Source organism: Amblyraja radiata, chromosome 6 (assembly GCF_010909765.2).
Source record: "Amblyraja radiata isolate CabotCenter1 chromosome 6, sAmbRad1.1.pri, whole genome shotgun sequence".
Classification (NCBI taxonomy): Eukaryota; Metazoa; Chordata; class Chondrichthyes; order Rajiformes; family Rajidae; genus Amblyraja; species Amblyraja radiata.
Window position 1 is genome coordinate 100,399,541 of NC_045961.1, and position 21,566 is coordinate 100,421,106.

The 21,566-nt window shown below is 46.1% G+C and overlaps 2 protein-coding genes across 2 annotated transcripts in view; both read right to left on the reverse strand.

The window, feature by feature from the left end:
- Positions 1–17,360, reverse strand: part of dhrsx (dehydrogenase/reductase X-linked) — a 210,967-nt gene extending 193,607 nt beyond the window's left edge. Inside the window, exon 1 of the mRNA XM_033023342.1 lies at positions 17,248–17,360. Within this exon, the coding sequence (XP_032879233.1) occupies positions 17,248–17,338 (91 nt within the window). The 5' untranslated portion in view covers positions 17,339–17,360. The remainder of the gene's footprint in view (positions 1–17,247) is intronic.
- The window catches only part of zbed1 (zinc finger BED-type containing 1), a 30,305-nt gene extending 12,927 nt beyond the window's left edge, over positions 1–17,378 (reverse strand). The window contains exon 1 of the mRNA XM_033023341.1: positions 17,248–17,378. The gene's annotated coding sequence lies outside the window, so the exon portion shown is untranslated. The remainder of the gene's footprint in view (positions 1–17,247) is intronic.
- Positions 17,379–21,566: the final 4,188 nt, after the last annotated feature.

The window sequence follows — 21,566 nt, forward strand, 5'->3', positions numbered from 1 at the left end:
TAATTAATCAAAGATACAGCCCGAGTGAAGGCATAAACGGATTAGTGAAGATGAGTTGGCCTGGGTGCCAAAGGTTCTGTTTCTGTACTGTACAACTCCACAACACCATCTGTACTGTCGTACAATTTTACTAAGCTGGGGTCTACAACATCCCTGGGCAAGCTGGCGAAAAGCAGGTGATTTGTTACCCACCACACCACCTCCAGATCCCTCAGATCGGCCGACTTGGGGCTACTGAACATCTCGCGGTCTAGGCATAAGCTCAGGGGCGACCGCGCTTTTGCGGTTGCAGCTCCTAGACTGTGGAACAGCATCCCTCTTCCCATCAGAACTGCCCCCTCCATCGACTCCTTTAAGTCAAGACTTAAAACTCATCTCTACTCCCAAGCCTTTCTTGACGTCCTCTGAGCGAGGGCTATATGAATGTATTTATGTATGTACTTAATCTATGAACCACTGTTGTATAACGTAAGTACCTCCACCAATGTAAAGCACTTTGGCCAACGAGAGTTGTTTTTTAAATGTGCTATAGAAATAAAAGTGACTTGACTTGACTTGTTATGGTCCATGGGCCACAGTGTGACTTAACGGACTAGCGGAGCAGCGGTGAAGAACATCAATGGCCATGCTTGGCCAGGCCGACCTTGCAATACTGACAGGCCGACAGGTCAGGCCATGATCCTTGCGCCGACAACATCTGGGACTTGAAAATGGCACCAAAAACTGCCGACCTTTTGGGTCGAGACCCTTCTTCAGACTGAATCAGGGGAAAGGGAAACGAGAGATATAGATGGTGATATACAGAGCGATAGATATCCGAAATGCTAATCTAAGAGGCATCTAATGTATAATGATACGTCCTGAGCTGTATACAAAAATGAATTTCACTGCACCTCGGTACATGTGACAATAAAATATCATTGCTGTTAGAAACAAAATCCACAAATCTTCAATTCAGGAAAGAATTAGACTGGTTAAGACACATTCCCTGATAAACACGGTCAGTGTTCATGGTTGAGATATGGTGAATAGCCATTTGAACAAGCTATCAAAAGCAAGTTAACTGGTGATGCCAGACAATGCAGTTTATGTTAACATGCATTTTGTGTGTTCTGTGGCCTTCTATTATGTTGCAAAACATACTTGACTAATAAAATATGATTATGATAAGATGGGGGTAAATTGGAGAGAATAACAATAGACTATAGACAATAGGTGCAGGAGTAGGCCATTCGGCCCTTCGAGCAAGCACTGCCATTCAATGTGATCATGGCTGATCATCCCCAATCAGTACCCCGTTCCTGCCTTCTTTACTTGTAACAACAGTTACAAGTAAAAAAAGTCCTTCAGATTCCAAGGTGATAATTCAAAGACATGCCCCTGATCGAAAGGGTTTCCTTTTTTCCAACTGCCTTAAGTACTTTTCTATGTTAAGCAGTATTAACCTCGTTGCCTGCAACTCCTCCTGTCAATGTTGGTGTTGCTTCCTAATGCATTTAGCGAAATGAAGCAGAAATTGTAATTTGTCATGTCAATGTTAACTGTTCACATGTCATTTAACATTATATTAGTCATTGGAGTGTAGTTCAGCTTATTGCTGCATTGACCTTCCAGTAACAAACAAAATTACCTTATTATCATTAGTCTAGATGAAAGATTACAAGGGCACACATACTTTGGCTTCAAGATTCAGATGCAGATTAGTTCATTGTCTTGTATACCAGGGTGCGATGAAATTACTTGCTCGAATGAAGCTCATCGACTAAAACATGGTAATGAAAGACAAAGCAATAAACATGACAAATGCAAAGCTACAAAAATGATGCTAAGATTGAAGTGCAATCTTAAACGGTGCAAAAACAAAAAGCCACGTAACTACAGGAACTGAATGCATGGCGGCACAGTGGCGCAGCCGGTAGAACTGCTGACTCACTGCGCCAGGGGGCTCAATTCGATTCTGAATTCAGGTGCTGTCTGTGTGGGGTTTCCACGTTCTCCCTGTGACCGCATGTTTCTTCCAGGTGCTGCGGTTTCCTCCCACATCCCAAAGGCGTGCGATTTTAGACAATAGACAATAGGTGCAGGACATTTGGCCCTTCGAGCCAACACCGACATTCAATGTGATCATGGCTGATCATCCTCAATCAGTACCCCAATCCTGCCTTCTCCCCATATCCCCTGACTCCACTATCTTTAAGAGCCCTATCTAGCTCTCTTGGTTCTTGGTTTCTTTGTCCTCCAAAATATTCCAAATGGAATTTAAACTGGAGGTGGTGGAGGGAGGACTTAAGCCAGAAAGGGTGTTTGGGAAGAAAGAGCTACCTTAAATTTAGTTGCATCTGGTTGGGTAACTATGGGAGGGTGAAGATTATTCCATGCTTTAATTGTGTGGGGGAAGAACGAATTGCTGTACACATCTGTCTCGGCAGCTCTTGAAAGCATCCAGAGAATCTGCCTCTGAGGCAGAGAATTACACAGACTCACCACTCTCTGTAAAAATACTCTGTTTCCTCGTCTCCGTTCTAAATGGCTTACTCCTTATTCTTAAACTGTGACCTCTGGTTCTGGACTCCCCCAACATCAGGAACATGTTTCCTGCCTATAGTGTGTCCAAGCCCTTAACAATCTTATATGTTTCAATGAGATGCGAGCAAGATAGACCACTCAACGAAAAAGACGTAGTACGGTCATGGGCAGATTCATGGGTAATTTTCGGCCCCATTTCCGTAACCGGCTTCCATCTCCGCACCAAAGATCCCGTAGCGGAGCAAAGATACTAGTGCGGAGACGGAAGCCGGTTACGGAAACATCCTCGTAAAAATAAAAGTTCTTTGGTAAAAACCTTCTCCTCATTTTCAGAATTATAATTTATTAACACAAACTGTCCCCCCACAACGTTGATTACACTGCAAGTCGGGTCGGGTTACTGAAATGGATGAAAAAAAGGCCCACGTTCCGCTCCGTTGCGTACTACACGTCAGCCCATTGCATTTAGCAGGAGTGGTCTATCTTGCTCAGCTATAGGATCTTTGGCATGGACAGATTGGGCCAAAGGGTCTTTTCTTGTGCTGTATGACTATGTCTTGGAGTTTGGTATGATGGCAGTTCCCTTGCATCAGATGGAGAAAATATCCGCCAAAGTGAGAGATTGAAGGTCAACAAGGACTGTGGCCAGGTGATTGGCGCACAACTTCAGAAACCGTCCAAAAACGCCATCCGGGCCAGCCATCTTCACAGAGTTTGCTTTCATGGAACAGATCTGACTTCTGCCAACGAGATGGATGGGACTGAGCCAGTGGATGATGGTGTTTTTGATGGAATGGTATCTGCCTGTTCAAAACAAGCTTAAAAGGCATTGAGCGTGTCCTGTAGAGATGTTTTTGCCAAAGATCGCACGATTTTGATTTGTAACCCATGATGGTATTCAGGCCCGGCAAATGGTTCCCTCCATGATGGATATAGTGTATTTTGTGTCTTTGCCATTTTACAGTGCACATTTTGATGGTGAAATTGTTATAAAGATGAACAAACCGTGTCAGGTTGACAATACACATTTTACTTTATGTCACTGAATGATCCCCATCTGAAAGGGATTCAGTGAATTTGGCTTCATTTAGAAATGCAACTCTATTCTGAAGCCCAAGCCCTTGTTGGGCGGCGCGACTCTTGTCAGCAGCGGCCACTGCAGTCCGTCTGTGTTTTTTTATTTTTTTTGTCTCGTTTTTATGTAGTTTTTGTTATTTTTTTGTTGGGGTATGTGTGTGGGGGGGGGTGGGGGTGGGTGGGGGGGAGGGGGTAACTTTAAAATCTTTCCCTGCACGGGAGACCCGACCTTTTCTTTGTCGGATCTCCGTTGTCGTTGGGGCTGCAACGTGGAGCGGCCTCCAACAGGAATGACCTGGGGCTCCAGTTGTGGAGCTGCCGACTACTCACCTCACCGTTGCGGAGCTGGCCGAGTCTGGAGCGGGTGGAGCGATGGTGGAGCGCTGCTGCCACCCGACCCCCGGAGTTTCGGAGGCTGCAACTGCAGGTCTGGCGGACGGCGGCACCGGGAGCCCGCGGGTCCCTGCTGGGAGACTGCTTTTCGGGACTTCCGCAACGGCGACTTCTCCCGCCCGAGTTGCGGGGTTAAAGAGCACCTGGAGCGGGGCCTTACAGCACCGCCCCGCGCGGCTTGGAATGGCCGCGGGACTTTGCGAGCGCACGCCGGGGGCTCCAACACCAAGACCCGGTGTGCGACCTTGCATCACCCAGCGTGGCTTTAATGGCCGCGGGACAATCGCCATCGCCAGCCGGGGGCTTTGACTTTGACTCTGACATCGGGGGGGTGGGGGGGGAGGAGTGCAGTGGAGAGATAAGTTTTTTTGCCTTCCATCACAGCGATGTGATGGATGTTTGTGTAAATTGTGTTGTGTCTCGGGTCTTTTTGTTTTGTAATGTATGGCTGCAGAAACGACATTTCGTTTGGACCTCAAGGGGTCCAAATGACAAATAAATTGAATTGAATTGAATTGAATTGAAGTCGTTGACATAAACTTATGTTATGCAGCAGGGTTACACAGCGGTAGAGTTGCTGCCTAATGCCCCTGTCCCACTTAGGAAACCTGAACGGAAACCTCTGGAGACTTTGCGCCCCACCCAAGGTTTCCGTGCGGTTCCCGGAGGTTTTTGTCAGTCTCCCTACCTGCTTCCACTACCTGCAACCTCCGGCAACCACCTGCAACCTCCGGGAACCGCACGGAAACCTTGGGTGGGGCGCAAAGTCTCCAGAGGTTTCCGTTCAGGTTTCCTAAGTGGCACAGGGGCATTACTGCACCAGAGACATGGGTTCGATCTTGACTACGGGTACTTGTCTGTATGGAGTTTATACATTCTCCCTGTGACCTGTGTGGGTTTTCTTCAGGATATCCAGTTCCCTCCCACACTCCAAAGACGTACAGGTTTGTTGGCCAATTTGCTTGGTAAAAGTGTAAATTGCCCCTAGTGTGTAAAATCGTGCTAGTGGGCTGGATGGCGCATACTCGGTGGGCCGAAGGGCCTGCCTCCGTGCTGTATCTCTAAACTAAACTAACGTATCGAAGTACAGTTCAAGAGGGAATTTGATCACAACAGTTTGGGCGGTCACGGTGGCACAGCGGTAGAGTTGCTGCCTTACAGCGAATGCAGCGCCAGAGACCCGGGTTCCATCCCGACTGCGGGTTCTGTCTATACGGAGTTTGTACGTTCTCCCCGTGACCTGCGTGGGTTTTCTCCGAGATCTTTGGTTTCCCCCCACACTCCAAGGACGTACATGTTTGTAGGTAAAGTGGCTTGGTAAATGTAAAAATTATTCCTAGTGGGTGTAGGATTGTGTTAATGTGCAGGGATCGCTGGTCGGCGCGGATTCGGTGGGGCGATAGGCCTGTTTCCGCGCTGGATCTCTAAACTAAACTAATTATTTCCCACGATTTACTTGACTCACCTGGGCCATGACATGGAGATGTAATTTAATTCTGTTCAGTTCATTGTCACATGTACCGAGGGACAGTGAAAAGCTCCTTGTTGAGTGCTAACCAGTCAGTAGAAAGACAATGCATGTTTACAATCGATTTTATAGTGTATAGATACATGATAAGGGTATAACATTTAGTGCAAGGTAAAGCCAGCAAAGTCCGATCAAGGATAGTCCGAGGCTCATCAAAGAGGTAGATAGTAGTTCAGCACTGCTCTCTGGTTGAGGTAGGATGATTCGGTTGCCTGATAACAGCTGGGAAGAAACTGGCCCCAAATCTGGTGGTGTGCGTTTTCACACTTGTATATCTTTTGCCTGATGGGAGAGGGAAGAAGAGCCAGGGTGCGACTCGTCCTTGATTATGCTGCTGAGCATATAAACATAGAAAAATAGGTGCAGGAGTAGGCCATTCGGCCCTTCGTGCCAGCACTACCATTCAATATTATCATGGCTGATCATCTAAAATCAGTACCCCGTTCCTGCTTTTTCCCCATATCCCTTGATTCCTTTAGCCCCAAGAGCTAAATCTAACTCTCTCTTGAATACATCCAGTGAGTTGGCCTCCACTGCTTCTGTGGCAGAGAATTCTACAGGTTCACAATTCTCTGGGTGAAAATTTTTTTCCTCATCTCAGTCCTAAATGGCCTACACCAGCCTTATTCTTTAACTGTGACCCCTGATTCTGGACTCCTCGAACATCAAGAAGTCTAGCCTGTATCTAGCCTGTCCAATCTAAGAATTTGACATGTTTCTACAAGATCCCCTCTCGTCCTACTAAATTCCAGTGAATACAAGCCCAGTCGACTCATTCTTTCATCATATGTCTGCCCTGTAACCTGGTGAGCCTACGCTGCACTCCCTCAATTGCAATAAAAGGTGGACAAAAATGCTAGAGAAACTCAGCGGGTGAGGCAGCATCTATGGAGAGAAGGAATAGGCGGTGTTTCGGGTCGAGACCCTTCTTCAGACAATAGCAATAATGTCCTTCCTCAAATTAGGAGACCAAAATTGCACGCAAGACTCCGGGTACGGTCTCAACTGAGCCCTGTACAACTGCAGTAGGACCTCCTTGCTCCGAAACACAAATCCTCTCACAATTAAGGTCAACATGCCATTTGCTTTCTTCATTGCCTGCTGTACCTGCATGCTTACTTTCAGTGACTGATGTACAAGCACACCCAGGTCTCATTGCAACTCCCCTTCTCCTAATCTGACACCATTCAGATAATAATCTACCTTCCTGTTCTTGCCACCAAAGTGAATAACCTCACATTTATCCACATTATACAGCATCTGCCCACTCACCAGACCTGTCCAAGTCACCCTGCAGCCTCATAGCATCCTCCTCGCAGCTCACACTGCCACCCAGCTTTGTGTCATCCGCAAACTTACATTGAATTCCCTTGTCTAAATCGTTAATATATATATTGCAAATAACTGGGGTCCCAGCACCAAGCCTTGCGGAGTCACTGCTTGCCATTCTGAAAAGGACCCGTTAATTCCTACTCTTTGCTTTCTCTCTGCCAACCAGGTCTCTATCCATGTCAATACCCTACGCCCAATACCATGTGTTCTAATTTTACACTCTTGTGTGGGACCTTGTCAAAGACTTTTTGAAAGTCCAGATACACCACACCCACTGGCTTGCCCTTATCCATTCTACTTGAAGGAAGGTTGGTTTGTGTGGCAGTCTGGGCTGCGTGCACAATTCGCTGCAATTTCTTGCATCTTGGATGGAGCCGTTCCCAAACCAAACTGTGATGCATCCTGATAAAATGCTTCCTGTGGAAGTTGGTGAGAGTTGTAGGGGACAAGCCGAACCTTCTCAACCTTCTGAGGAAGTAGATGCTTTGGTGTGTTTTATTGGTCCTTCCTTCAATATGGGTGGTCCAGGAGAAGTTGTTGGTGATGGTAACTCCTTGGAATTTGAAGTTTTCAACCATCTCTATTTCAACGTCATCAATGCGTGCCGGGGTACGTGGACCGCATCGCTTCCTGAAGTCGATCACTTTCTCCTTTGTATTGCTGACATTGAGAGAAAGGTTGTTTCTCAAGGGGCTAGTGGAGTCAAAGGTTGAGAGAACCAGGACTAGAGGTTCTCCATCTGATCAATATTTGATATCCGGCCCACAATGGGGTTGTCTGCGAATTTGAAGATTGAATTAGATTTGTACATAGCAGCGCAGTCGTGGGTGTACAAGGAATAAAGAAGGGGGCTGAGAACGCAGCCTTGCGGAGCACCAGTGGTGAGGATTATCGTGGGGGATGATTTGCCGTCTTTCCTCACTGAGTGGAGTCTGTTGGTCAGGAAGTCGAGAGGATCCAGTTGGAGAGATGAGTGCTGACACCAAGTCCTGCCAGTTTGGTGATGAGCTTGGACATCCTTGTGATTGAGGCCGTGCAGCGTAGGTTCACGAGATTGATCCCTGGGATGGCGGGACTGTCATATGAAAAGACTAGACTTGTATTCACTGGCGTTTAGAAGGATGAGGGGGATTCTTATAGAAACATAAAAGGACCGGACAAGCTATATGCAGGAAAAATGTTCCCAATGATGGGCGAGTCCAGAACCTTAGAATAAAGGGGAGGTCATTTAAGATTGAGGTGAGAAAAAACTTTTTCACCCAGGGAGTTGTGAATTTGTGGAATTCCCTGCCAGAGAGGGCAGTGGAGGCCAAGTCACTGGATGTATTTAAGAGAGAGTTAGATAGAGCTCTAGGGGCTAGTGGAGTCAAGGGATATGGGGAAAAGGCAGGCACGGGTTATTGATAGGGGACGATCAGCCATGATCACAATGAATGGTGGTGCTGGCTCGAAGGGCCGAATGGCCTCCTTCTGCACCTAGTTTCTGTTTCTATGGTATAAAGGCAGAGCTGTAGTTTTAGTTTTAACGATCCAGCTTCGGCCCATCTGGTCCGCGCTGACCAGCGATCCCCGCACATTAACACTATCCTACACCCACTAGGGACAATTTTTACATTTACCACGCCAATTATCCTACAAAGCTGTACGTCTTCGGAATGAGGGAGGAAACCGAAGATCTCCGGAGTAAAAACCCACGCAGGTCACGGGGAGAACGTACAAACTCCGTACAGACAGCACCCGTAGCCAGGATCGAACCCGGGACTCCGGCGCTGCATTCGCTGTCAGGCAGCAACTCTACCGCTGCCCCACCGTGACTGCCCTTCACGTTTTTAAAATATTAAAGTGAGGAGAAATAACTTTTTTTTTTACATTATATCTAAATAACAAAATGGAAATCAGTGAAACATGGATGCCTGGAATGTAGCAAAACACTTAGATACAAAACAGTACTACAACATCGCCACGGGTCATTGCAAAACTGACAGGAATTCAGAACAAAAATAGAAAGGTATGAATGCAGGAAGTAAGGGCTTCTGGGCAGTGAACGTGCACAGATGAGATTTTTAATCAATTGTAAATTGGCAATAAGAAGTTATGAAGAGTCAATTGATGCATTTTGTGCAGCATGTTGATATTATTGCCAGCTATGCCGCACCCACTGATAGACTCCTAGTGTTATAAAATCAATAAAGATGAACAAGCTACAAAGTCAAAATGCTCTTGTGCATTTTTGATTGATGATTAAGAGAGTAAGCACGATGTACAAAGGTTCGCACTTTGACTCGCCAGTGGCACAATGAGGGAATAGTACATCAAAAGATAATGTATGCAGAAAACTGGGAAAGGAATGGTATTCCTAACTGAAGAAATTCACTTGTAATAAATACAATCATTCACACAGAGATTTCTAAATTGTGAACTTTTCTCTGAAGCATCGTGAGCAAGATACCACCCATTCCTCCTCATAAATTCATGTCCATAAGTGGTAGGAGCAGAATTAGGCCATTTGGCCCATCGAGTCTACTTTGTCATTCAATCATGGCTGATCTATCTTTCCCTCTCAACTCCATTCTCCTGCCTTCTCTCCATAACCTCTGACACCCGTACTAATTAAGAATCTGCCTTAAAAACATTCATTGATGTAGCCTCCACAGATTCACCACCCTCTCACAAAATAAATTCCTCCTCATCTCCTTCCTGCAGAGGGTGGTGGGTGTATGGAACAAGCTGCCAGAGGATGTAGTTAAGGCTGGGACTATCCTAACGTTTAAGAAACTGTTAGATAAGTACATGGATAGGACAGGTTTGGAGGGATATGGACATATTGTAGGCAGGTGGGACTAGTGTAGCTGGGACATGTTGGGCAGTGTGGGCAAGTTCGGCTGAAGGGCCTGTTGAAGGGCCTGTTTCCATACTGTATTACTCTAAGACTCAAAAGTATTGTCCTTTAATTCTGAGGCTGTGACCTCTAGTCCTAGACTCTCCCAGTAGTGGAATCATCCTCTCCACATCAACTCTATCTAGGCCTTTCAATATTCGGTAAGTTTCAATGAGGTCCCCCCCACCCCTTCATTTTTTAAACTCCAGCGAATAGAGGCCCAGTGCCGTCAAACACTCATCATATGTCAACCTACTCACATCATATGTTCTCCACAAATGCAGAATCTGCAGTCTGTCTTGCCTCCACAGAACATCCTGAAAAACGGTTCCAACCCGAAACGTCACCTATTCCTTTTCTCCAGAGATGCTGCCTGACCCGCTGAGTTACTCCAGCACTTTGTGTCTATCCCGAATCATAACGTCTGTAATCTATCAGGTCTCTAAATAATTTTTTTTAATTTTAATTTAGAGATACAGTGCGGAGACAGGCCCTTCGGCCCATCTGCACCAACCAGCGATCCCCGCACATTAATAATAAGAAATAATAATAATAATAAATACTTTATTGATCCCCTCAGGGAAATTCAGATGTCCAGAAGCTCCCAACCAACAAACCCACAGATTCAAAACGAACGCAGACAGAAAATACATAGAATACAATGTGGACACTACCTGAGAGCAATAAATACTTAAAAAGACCAATAATTAACAATTAAAAATTAAAAATTTTAAAATTAAAAATTGCAAAATGCATCCCCCTACAGCCTACCGAATTATAAAATCTAATGGCTGCAGGGGTGAAGGATCTCCTGAACCGCTCCGTTCTACAGGGCAGGGAGAGGAGCCGGTTGTTGTTCCGAGTGCTCTTTTGACTCTCCAGAATTAAATGGAGGGGATGCCCGGGGTTTTTCAGGATGACCTGCACCTTGTGCCTCATACGCCTCTCAAGCACCTCCATCCCAGAGTCTACTCTCCCCTCCAGCACTGAGTTAGCTCATTTAACCAGTTTGACCAGCTTCTTATTATTTTTTGCACTAATGCTGTTGCCCCAGCAGACAACAGCGTAGAAAATAACGCTTGCAACCACTGTGATGTAAAACAGGAAAAAGAGTCTGCTCTGGCCTTTTTTGTGGAGGGAGTCAGAGTTGACAGACCAGTCCAGTTTGTTGTCAAGGTGCACTCCAAGCACTATGGGGACAATTTTACATTTATACCAAGCCAATTAACAGGCCAGGACCTGCCCCGAAAGCAGTGGACAACCCTCAACCGCTTGAGGACAGGCGTCGGACGCTATGGAGTAGCGATGAAGTGGTAGGACAGCGCTTCCTGCGAGTGTGGGGACCCAACACAGGCAGTGGAGCAAACACCGGCCACCGAATGGTGAACGAGGTCTGATTGACCTGGACGATGACACGTTGGCCTGGCTCGCCTCAACGGAGCTGCAGGTCTAAAAGACACACGACAGAAGAAGCCAATTAACCTACAAACCAGTACTTCTTTGGAGTGTCGGAGGAAACCGATGATCTCAGAGAAAACCCACGCAGGTCACGGGGTGAAATTAGAAACTCCGGACAGACAAGCACCCGTAGTCGGGATCGAACCCGGGTCTCTGGCGCTGTAACACTACCGCTACGCCACCGTGCTGCCCGCTTGCAAGTTAACCACATTTTGTTCTCATACCTCTTATGGAAACATAAGTAGTGCTAATACTTCTGTATTGTCAGCCCCTTAATTACACACGTCTCTTTAAGTTCTTCAGTGGTGTGATGAATAAACAACTGTTGTTCACCACTCAACAACAAATTTAAATGAACACCATAATTGCTCATTACGTGTACAAATTGCAACACAATGGCACATGCACACACTGCATGCCAATAATCTCCTCCAAATTAAAAGTCAGAAATGAGCAAGAACAGGCCATTTGGTTCCTCGAGTCTGCTTGCCAATTAATACGATCACGGCTGATCCTTTACCTCAGTACCATTTTGCTGTACTCCCTGCATTCCCCGTCACAGCTTTTCTACACAGAAATCCATCTACCCCATACGTAAACGCATTCAGCAGATGGTGAAGATGGTAGTGCAAAATTGCAGCAGGAGCTTGATCGATTGGCCAGGTGGGCTGAGCGAGGAATGGTTGATGGAATTCAATACGGAGAAGTGCGAGGTGTTGCTTTTTGGCAAGTCTAACATGGGCAGGACCTATGAATAGGACCTATGGTAGGGCTCTGGGTCGTGTTGCAGAGCAGAGGGATCTAGGAGTGCAGGTGCTTTGTTCCTTGAAGGTGTAGTCACAGGTAGATCGGGTGGTCAAAAAGGCTTTTGGCACATTGGCCTTCATCAGCCAGAGTATTGAGTATAGAAGTTGGGAGGTCAAGTTGCAGTTGTATAAGAGGTTGGTGAGGCCGCATTTAGAGTATTGTGTTCAGTTCTGGGCATCATGTTGTAGGAAAGATGTTGTCAATCTGGAAAGGGTACTAAGAAAATTTACGAGAATGTTGCCAGAACTAAAGGATGTGAGCTATACAAAAAGGTTTAGGCTGGGACTCTATACCTTGGAGCGCAGGAGGATGAGGGGTGATCTTAGAGATGTATATGATCCAAAGGAATAGATTGGGTAGATGTACAGAGACTCTTGCCGAGAGTAGGTGAATCGGGGACCAGAGGACATAGGTTTAAGGTAACCGGGAAAAGATTTAATAAGAATCTGAGGGGTAACTTTTTCACACAATGGGTGGTGGATGTATGGAACAAGCTGCCAGAGGAGGTAGTTGAGGCTGGGACTATCCCAACATTTAAGAAACAGTTAGACACGTACATGGATGGCACAGGTTTGGAGGGTTATGGATCAAATGTGGGCAGGTGGGACGAGCGTAGCTGGGACCAGAGATGTAATTCTTCAGGGAACAGGGGTTCCCCTCCCCTACTATAGATGAAGCTCTCACCAGGGTTTCTTCCATACCCCGTAACACTGCTCTCTCTCCCCATCCCCCCAATCGGAACAAGGGCAGAGCCCCCTAGTCCTCACCTTCCACCCTTCTGGCCGTCACATACAACAAATAGTCCTCCGTCATTTTCGCCACCTCCAACGTGACCCCACCACTCGCCACATCTTCCCATGTCCTCCCCGGTCTGCTTTCCGCAGAGACGATCCCTCCATAACTACCTGGTCAATTCGTCACTTCCCACCCGCACCACCACCTCCCCAGGCACTTTCCCTTGGAACTGCAAGAAATGCTACACTTGTCGCTTTACCTCCCCCCTTGACTCCATTCAAGGACCCAAGCAGTCATTCCAGTTGTGACAGAGGTTCACCTGCACCTCCTCTAACCTCATCTATTGCATCCGCTGCTCTAGATGTCAGCTGATCTAAGTCGGTGAGACCAAGCGCAGGCTTGGCGATCGCTTCACCGAACACCTCCGCTCGGTCCGCAATAATCAACCTGATCTCCCGATGCTCAGCACTTCAACTCCCCCTCACATTCCGAATCCGACCTTTCTGACCTGGGCCTCCTCCATGGCAGAGTGAGCACCACCGTAAATTGGAGGAGCAGCACCTCATATTCCGCTTGGGCAGTTTATACCCCAGCGGTATGAACATTGACCTCCAATTTCCAGCAGCCCTCACTGTCTCCTCCCCTTCTTAGCTCTCCCTCAGCCCTCTGACTCCTCCTCTTCCTTTCTTCTTCCCCCCCCCCCCCCCCACCCTACATCAGTCTGAAGAAGGGTTTTGGCCCAAACCGTTGCCTATTTCCTTCGCTTCATAGATGCTGCCGCACCCGTTGAGTTTCTCCAGCATTTTTGTCTACCTTTGTAGCTGGGACATGTTGGCCGATGGGGGCAAGTTGGGCTGAAGGACCTTTTTCCACACTGTATCACTCCATGTTTCTAACGTTGCTTTCAGCATCTGCTTTAGTGCACAATTTTACAGCTTCGTCACCCTACTGGTGAAACCTTTTTTATTCTTCTCATGCTTTACAACATAACCTGAAACTGTGTTACTCCCGTGTCCTTGAGATTGTGCATTTTGTTAAGCTGATATAACAAAGCAAATGTTGGATTCTTAAGAAGACTCATAGAAAATAGCATCATAAAAATGTCATCGTGGATGGCACGGTGGCGCAGCAGTAGAGTTGCTGCCTCACAGCGCCAGAGACCCAGGTCCCAGGTTCGATCCTGACCTGCGTGGGTTTTTTCCGGGTGCTCCGGTTTCTTCTCACGCTCCGAAGACGTGCAGGTATGTAGGGTAATTGGCTTCGGTAACATCGTAAATTGTCCCTAGTATGTAGGAAAGTGCTAGTGTATGGGGATCACTGGTTGGCATTGTCTCGGTGGGCCGAAGGGCCTGTTTCCACGCTGTAAACTAAACTAATCTGCAGTTTGTTGTTTCTACACTAGCCATATTAACAAGGACTTAAAGTGCTGGAGTAACATAGCAGGTCAGGCAGCATCTCTGTAGAAATCGGACAGGTGACGTTTGGGTTGAGACCCTTCTTCACCCGACCCGAAGCGTCGCCTATCCATATTATTCAGAGATGCTGCCTGACTCGCACAATTACTCCAGCATTTTGTGTCCTTTTTTTTTGTAAACCAGCATCTGCGGTTCATTGTTTCTAGCTGTATTAAACACTGGAGTTAACTCAAGCAATCTCTGTTTAAGAAGGAACTGCAGATGCTGGAAAATCGAAGGTAGACAAAAATGCTGGAGAAACTCAGCCGGCACAGCAGCATCTATGGATCTAGTCATGCATCTATTATAGATGTTGTGTACTTATTAATGACTATAATCCAGACTATTAGATTCAGGAAAATTCTTTGACATGGGTAAGCAAACATGCTCAAACAAGGTAGACAAAAGTGCTGGAGAAACTCGGCGGGTGCGGCAGCATCTATGGAGCGGAGGAAATAGGCAACGTTTTGGCCCGAAACCCAAAGGGTTTCGGCCCGAAACGTTGCCTATTTCCTTCACTCCAGAGATGCTGCTGCACCCGCTGAGTTTCTCCAGCATTTTTGTCTACCTTCAAGCAATCTCTGTATGGTTTGAGATTATCAATGCATTTAAAGATCACAGATGAGATGACACAATGAGAGGATAATGGAGGGGACGGAGATTCCAAATATAAAAAAGTCATTAAGAGACTTAAATTGCAGATTTTTTTTCTGGTATTGTTTCTGTGATGATGTTCGGAACAAAATCAGACGACAAGGCTAGGAAAAGAGACGGGTCGTGTGATAAATTGCAGCTTCCGTCAAAGTGGTCGGCAAGGACTCAACAGTCTGCTCAATATCCTCCTGCATTTACTATTCCATGACTCTATAATTGTCACCATTTGTTTGAAATGGCACAGCTAAATTGGTACAGCTGGCCACCACTTTCTAAAACAAAGAGGTTTGAAGGAAACAAAACTCGTACGTCTCCAGAGCCAATGTCCTAAATCTTGCCTAACCTACAACGAGAGGTCTGGTACAGAAGTATGAAACGGTTGTAGCTTTATTTTTGAAACTCCTGCGGGAAAAAATAACTTTCTCATTGCGAGTCTGAAACTCTGGCCCCTTATACTCGTTTCCCTGTTATCGCAAATCGAGTCACGTTTGGTTCTTGAATGTTATTCAATTACAGTAATCCAATGGGATGCAAGCAGAAGCCTCCACGTGGCGTATCCCGGGCAATGCTGACGACAGAAACTGTACCACAGTGAAGTAGCCAATTCTGCAAACACCGACCGTCAACCGTCATTGACCGACCGGAAAGACGTGATATACAAGATGGCTGGACACGAGGAAGAAGAAGAAGTAATCCAATGCTGGCGGATTCTGGCACGGTGGCACAGTGGTAGAGTTGTCTGACAGCACCAAAGACCCGGGTTCGATCCTGACTATGGGTGCTGTCTGCACAGTTTGTACCTTATCCCAGTGACTGCGTGGGTTTCCTCCCACATTTCAAAGACGTGCAGGTTTGTAGGTTAGGCCTGTTTTCATGCTGGACCTCGTATAACTAAACTAAATGTAAGTATCCTTGGTCCCATCAGGAGAATGTTGTACTAACACAAGGTAGCGTCGAGAAGGAAGCGGCGCAGCGGCAGGTAGAACATAGGACAGTTCGATTAACTTTTGAAACTTTGTCGTCGGCAAAACATGGCGACACTTGCGTACTGCCTAGGTGAGGTCCGCTCTATGATTTTAGTTTAGAGATACAGCATGGTAACAGGTCCTTCGGCCCACCAGGTCCGCGCCGTCCAGCAATCCCCGCATATTAACGCTATCCTACACGCACTAGAGACAATTTTTACATTTACCAAGCCTGGAGTGTGGGAGGAAACCGAACATCTCGGAGAAAACCCACGCAGGTCACAGGAATAACGTTCAAACTCCATGCAGACAGCACCTGTAATCGGGATCGAACCCGGGTCTCCGGTGCTGCATTCGCTGTAAGGCAGCACCTCTACCACTGCGCCACCGTGACCGCCCTAATTTTACTGGGTTGTATGCAGAACAAAGCATTTCACTGTACCTAGGTAATAAACAATTATTGAATCATAACTGCGTTCTGAGCCTGTCTGAAAGTTTGTTTCTTATTCTTTGACAAAATATTCTCAAAATAGTAGCAGTTAGTTACCATCACGTGATAAGTTTCACATGTTGATTCGTTACAGAAGATGGGGCACCAGCTTGAAAATAGCTTAAAGTGAAATTTTAAATATCCATAATAATAATGAAACCACCGGGTTTTAAGCTAATATAACGGGCTGAAATAAAGTTAAAAATTGGAAATGGGAAGATAGCAGAACATTTTGAAACAGAACACAAACAAACTTTTGCACATGTCAAAGTAAAGAACACAGTTGTTTAAAATACATATTCGTCTATGGGTCACCCAGTCTCTACGCAAAGAAGACCCATAATGTACAAGGCTACAATTGGACACATAAGCTTGATGGAATAAGTAAGAAAGAACTGCAGATGCTGATTTAAATCGAAGATAGACACAAAATGCTGGAGTAACTCAGTGGGTGCGGCAGCATCTCTGGAGAGAAGGAATGGGCGACGTTTCGGATCGAGACCCTTCCTTAGACTGATGTGAGGGGAGGGCCAAAGATAGAATGTAGCGGAGACAGTAAGACTGGTGGGAGATCTGGGAAGGAGAAGGGGATGGAGAGAGAAAGCAGGGACTATCTGAAGTTAGAGAAGTCAATGTTCATACCGCTGGGGTGTAAACTACCCAAGCGAAATATGAGATGCTGTTAAGGCACTGACCGAGAAGATGTCAAAAACCTCAGCCTTGTAAACTCTCCGCCAGTCTACGGCAAATGAGAGGGAGGGGAGAGGGGGGAGAGGAGAGGGGGGGAGGGAGAGGGGGAGGGGGGGGGGGGAAGAGGGGAAGAGAGGAGAGGGGAGAGGGGGGAAGGAGAATGAAGGGCGATAATGACCGTCCGCGCTCCCCCTCCTCCGTGTCTACTCTACCCCCGGCCTCCCCGCTCCCGCTCCCGCTCCCCCGGCCCCGGCCCTGACCTGCGGGTGAGAAGCGGCGGCCCAGTGTCTGTACGAGCAGCGCCCGCAGCCCCAGCGCGTAAACCCGCACACAGGCGGCCAGCGGCGACATGGCGGCTCCGTCCGTCCGTTCGGCCCCGGCCCCGGAACCCCGCTCGCAACCCGGCCCCCGGATCCTGCAACCCGCACAAACCGTCCCCCCCCCACACACACACTCACCCCCACCCTGCTGCAGCTGCTGCTCAAGCAACACGGTTCTGTACAGCTACACACTTATATATTACTGTATGTGTGTATATATATATATAGTTATACACTCATATATTACTGTTATACTGCTTGTGTGTATATATTTATATAGTTATACACATATATTACTGTTCTACTGTATGTGTGTATATATATATATATATATATATATATATATATATACACACACATATATTACTATTATACTGCTTGTGTGTATATATAGTTATACACATATTAATAACCATATAACAATTACAGCACATAAACAGGCCATCTCGGCCCTACAAGTCCGTGCCGAACACGTATTCTCCCCTAGTCCCATATACCTGCGCTCAGACCATAACCCTCCATTCCTTTCCCGTCCATATAACTATCCAATTTATTTTTAAATGATACCAACGAACCTGCCTCCACCACCTCCAATGGAAGCTCATTCCACACAGCTACCACTCTCTGAGTAAAGAAGTTCCCCCTCATGTTGCCCCTAAACTTCTGTCCCTTAATTCTCAAGTCATGTCCTCTTGTTTGAATCTTCCCTACTCTCAGTGGCAAAAGCTTATTCACGTCAACTCTGTCTATCCCTCTCATCATTTTAAAAACCTCTATCCAGTCCCCCCTTAACCTTCTGCGCTCGAGAGAATAAAGACCTAACTTGTTCAACCTTTCTCTGTAACTTAGGTGCTGAAACCCAGGCAACATTCTAGTAAATCTCCTCTGTACTCTCTCTATTTTGTTGACATCCTTCCTATAATTAGGCGACCAAAATTGTGCACCATACTCCAGAATTGGCCTCACCAATGCCTTGTACAATTTTAACATTACATCCCAACTTCTATACTCAATGCTCTTATTTATAAAGGCCAGCACACCAAAAGCTTTCTTTACCACCCTATCTACATGAGATTCCACCTTCAGGGAACTATACAAAGTTATTCCTAGATCCCTCTGTTCAACTGCATTCCTCAATTCACTACCATTTACCATGTACGTTCTATTTTGATTTGTCCTGCCAAGATGTAGTACCTCACACTTATCAGCATTAAACTCCATCTGCCATCTTTCAGCCCATTCTTCCAAATGGCCTAAATCTCTCTGTAGACTTTGAAAATCTACTTCATTATCCACAACACCACCTATCTTAGTATCATCTCCATACTTACTAATCCAATTTACCACACCATCATCCAGATCATTGATGTACATGACAAACAACAGTGGACCCAACACAGATCCCTGAGGCACCCCACTAGTCACTGGCCTCCAACCTGACAAACAGCCATCCACCATTACTCTCTGGCATCTCCCATTCAGCCACTGTTGAATCCATCTTGCTACTCCACCATTAATACCCAACAATTGAACCTTCTTAACCAACCTTCCATGAGGAACCTTTGTCAAAGGCCTTACTAAAGTCCATATAGACAACATCCACTGCTTTACCCTCATCAATTTCCCGAGTAACCTCTTCAAAAAATTCAAGAAGATTAGTCAAACATGACCTTCCAGGCACAAATCCATGTTGACTGTTCCTAATCAGACCCTGTTTATCCAGATGCTTATATATATTATCTCTAAGTATCCTTTCCATTAATTTGCCCACCACTGACGTCGAACTAACAGGTCTATAATTGCGAGGTTTACTCTTAGAACCCTTTTTAAACAATGGAACAACATGCGCAGTACGCCAATCCTCCGGCACTATTCCCGTTTCTAATGACATTTGAAATATTTCCACCGCTTTCTGCTTTTCATTTAGTTTAAGGGACCATTCGGGATGGACAATAAATGCTGGCATTTTAGCTGTGCCCAACAACCTATAAATGAATGTTGTTTTCTCTCATTTCAAGTAACCCTTGTGTTCCCACTCTGTCTCTCCCTCCCCCACCCTAGTCCTCTTGCTAATTTCACTGTTTGTATTCCTTCGTTATCACCTCATCCCCAGCCAACAATGGACCATTGTGGGCTCCACTTTTCCTGCGACATCGATGCAGGCTCTGCTTTGTTTTGTGCCTTCCCTCCCCTCCCTGACTCTCAATATCGACGCGAAACGTCACCTATTCCTTTTCTCCACAGATGCCGCCTGACCCCCTGAGTTACTCCAGCATTTTGTGTCTTGTCTTCGGAATAAACCAGCGTCTGCAGTTCCTCCTTACACCATTTAATAATGAATAAATATATATTTAAATTATCTTGAAAATGAACCACAAGGTGCTCCCGGGTATTTAATTTAATATTTAAAACCTCCGGCAACTTCACTGAAACAAATTATCAAGAGATGTTTCTGTGCACCTGAGAGAGAAGATTAATTTTTCATCAAAAGAACTATCTGTAAATTGAATTCTGTGTTTCCTAACAACGAGTAGGCTCCCAAATGTCTACAATGGAGTAAAATGGAGACACAAGAGTCTGCAGATACTGGAATCGGGATAAACAGAAGGACCTCTTGCCCATCCCTCCCCTTCACATCTTATAGTTCCCCTCTTTCTCTCCACCTGCATGCTCCTGACCGAAACACCTGTCCATAAAATGGAGGATCTTTGCATTTGCAAGGAACGGGTTATTGATTTGGGACGATCAGCCATGATCACAATGAATGGCGGTGCTAGCTCGAAGGGCCGAGTGGTCTCCTCCTGCACCTATTCTCTATGTTTCTATGAATATCAGATACACTGCTGTAATAGTGGTTTGAATCGACTGTATAAGAATATAGTTTGATTAAGATTGTTATTATAATTGGAGTCCGCCTCGCGGCTGTTCAACCAGGGGTTCGTATCCTTCCGATCGCTGTATCAGGGGGGTTGTTCCGTTGTTTGAAAAACACCACGACGAGGGATTAAAATATGCTGTGAGGGTACACAAAATGGTGGAGAAACTCAGCGGGTGCAGCAGCATCTATGGAGCGAAGGAGATAGGTAACGTTTCGGCCCGAAACGTTACCTATCTCCTTTGCTCCATAGATGCTGCTGCACCCACTGAGTTTCTCCATCATATTTGTGTACCTTTGATTTTCCAGCATCTGCAGTTCCTTCTTGAACAAAATATACTGTGATTTGCTTTAGGAACTGTACAGTTAACAAATGCGATATTGGACGAATGCTTGTAGTTTATATTGGGGTGTGGTTTTGCATGATAGTAATAAGTGGTATCATTTCTTGTCTGTGTACGATTTTGCTCGAGTGTTTTGAGCTCATTTGCATGTGTTTAGATTAAGGTTGCTTTGGGTTTAGGAAACTGGCTGCGGAAGCGTGGTTGACTGTGTTTGATTGTTCACTGGAGCACCTTAACCTATTGACGACTGTTAAAATTGTTGAAGTTGAAATTGTTTTGGTTTGTTGGAGACTGTAGAGGAATTTGGGTACCCGATTGAAAGGATTGATTGTGCGATTGTGTTGTGAGAAGTGCGGGACTGCTGACGTGTTGCAAAACCTTTTGCCATTGTTTAAGAACGAGTTTGATAGCCTCGGAGATTCAATTCAATTCAATTTTCAATTCAACTCAACTTTATTGTCATTGCACAGATACAAGTATAGGTACAACAAAATGCAGTTTAGCGTCTGGTCATAGTCATAGTGCAAGATAGGAATTTAAAAAAAAATACAGAACAAGCATACATTAGAGTAAGAAGAGTACTGGTTAACAATGTGGATGGAGAGACCAAAGATATCTAGCGACGGGACTCCGAGTTCAGCAATGTAAGTGTGTTGTTGAAAAAGCTGTTCCTCATCCTGCTTGTTCGAGACCTGAGGCTCCTGTACACCCTCCCTGATGGGAGGAGGGCAAACAGTCCATGGTTAGGGTGAGAGGGGTCCTTGATGATTTTCCCGGCCCGTCTCAGACACCGTTTTCGGTGGAGGGCATCCATGGCAGGGAGCGGGGCACCGATGATGTGCTGAGCGGTTTTCACCACCCGTTGTAGTGCCTTCCTATCCGCTGCGGTGCAACTGCTGTACCATACCGTGAAGCAGGTGGTCAGGATGCTTTCGATGGTACAGCGGTAAAAGTTGGTCAGGATCTGGGGGGACAGGTGGGCTTTCTTGAGCCTCCTCAGGAAGTAAAGGCGCTGCTGCGCCTTTTTGATCAGCTTGATG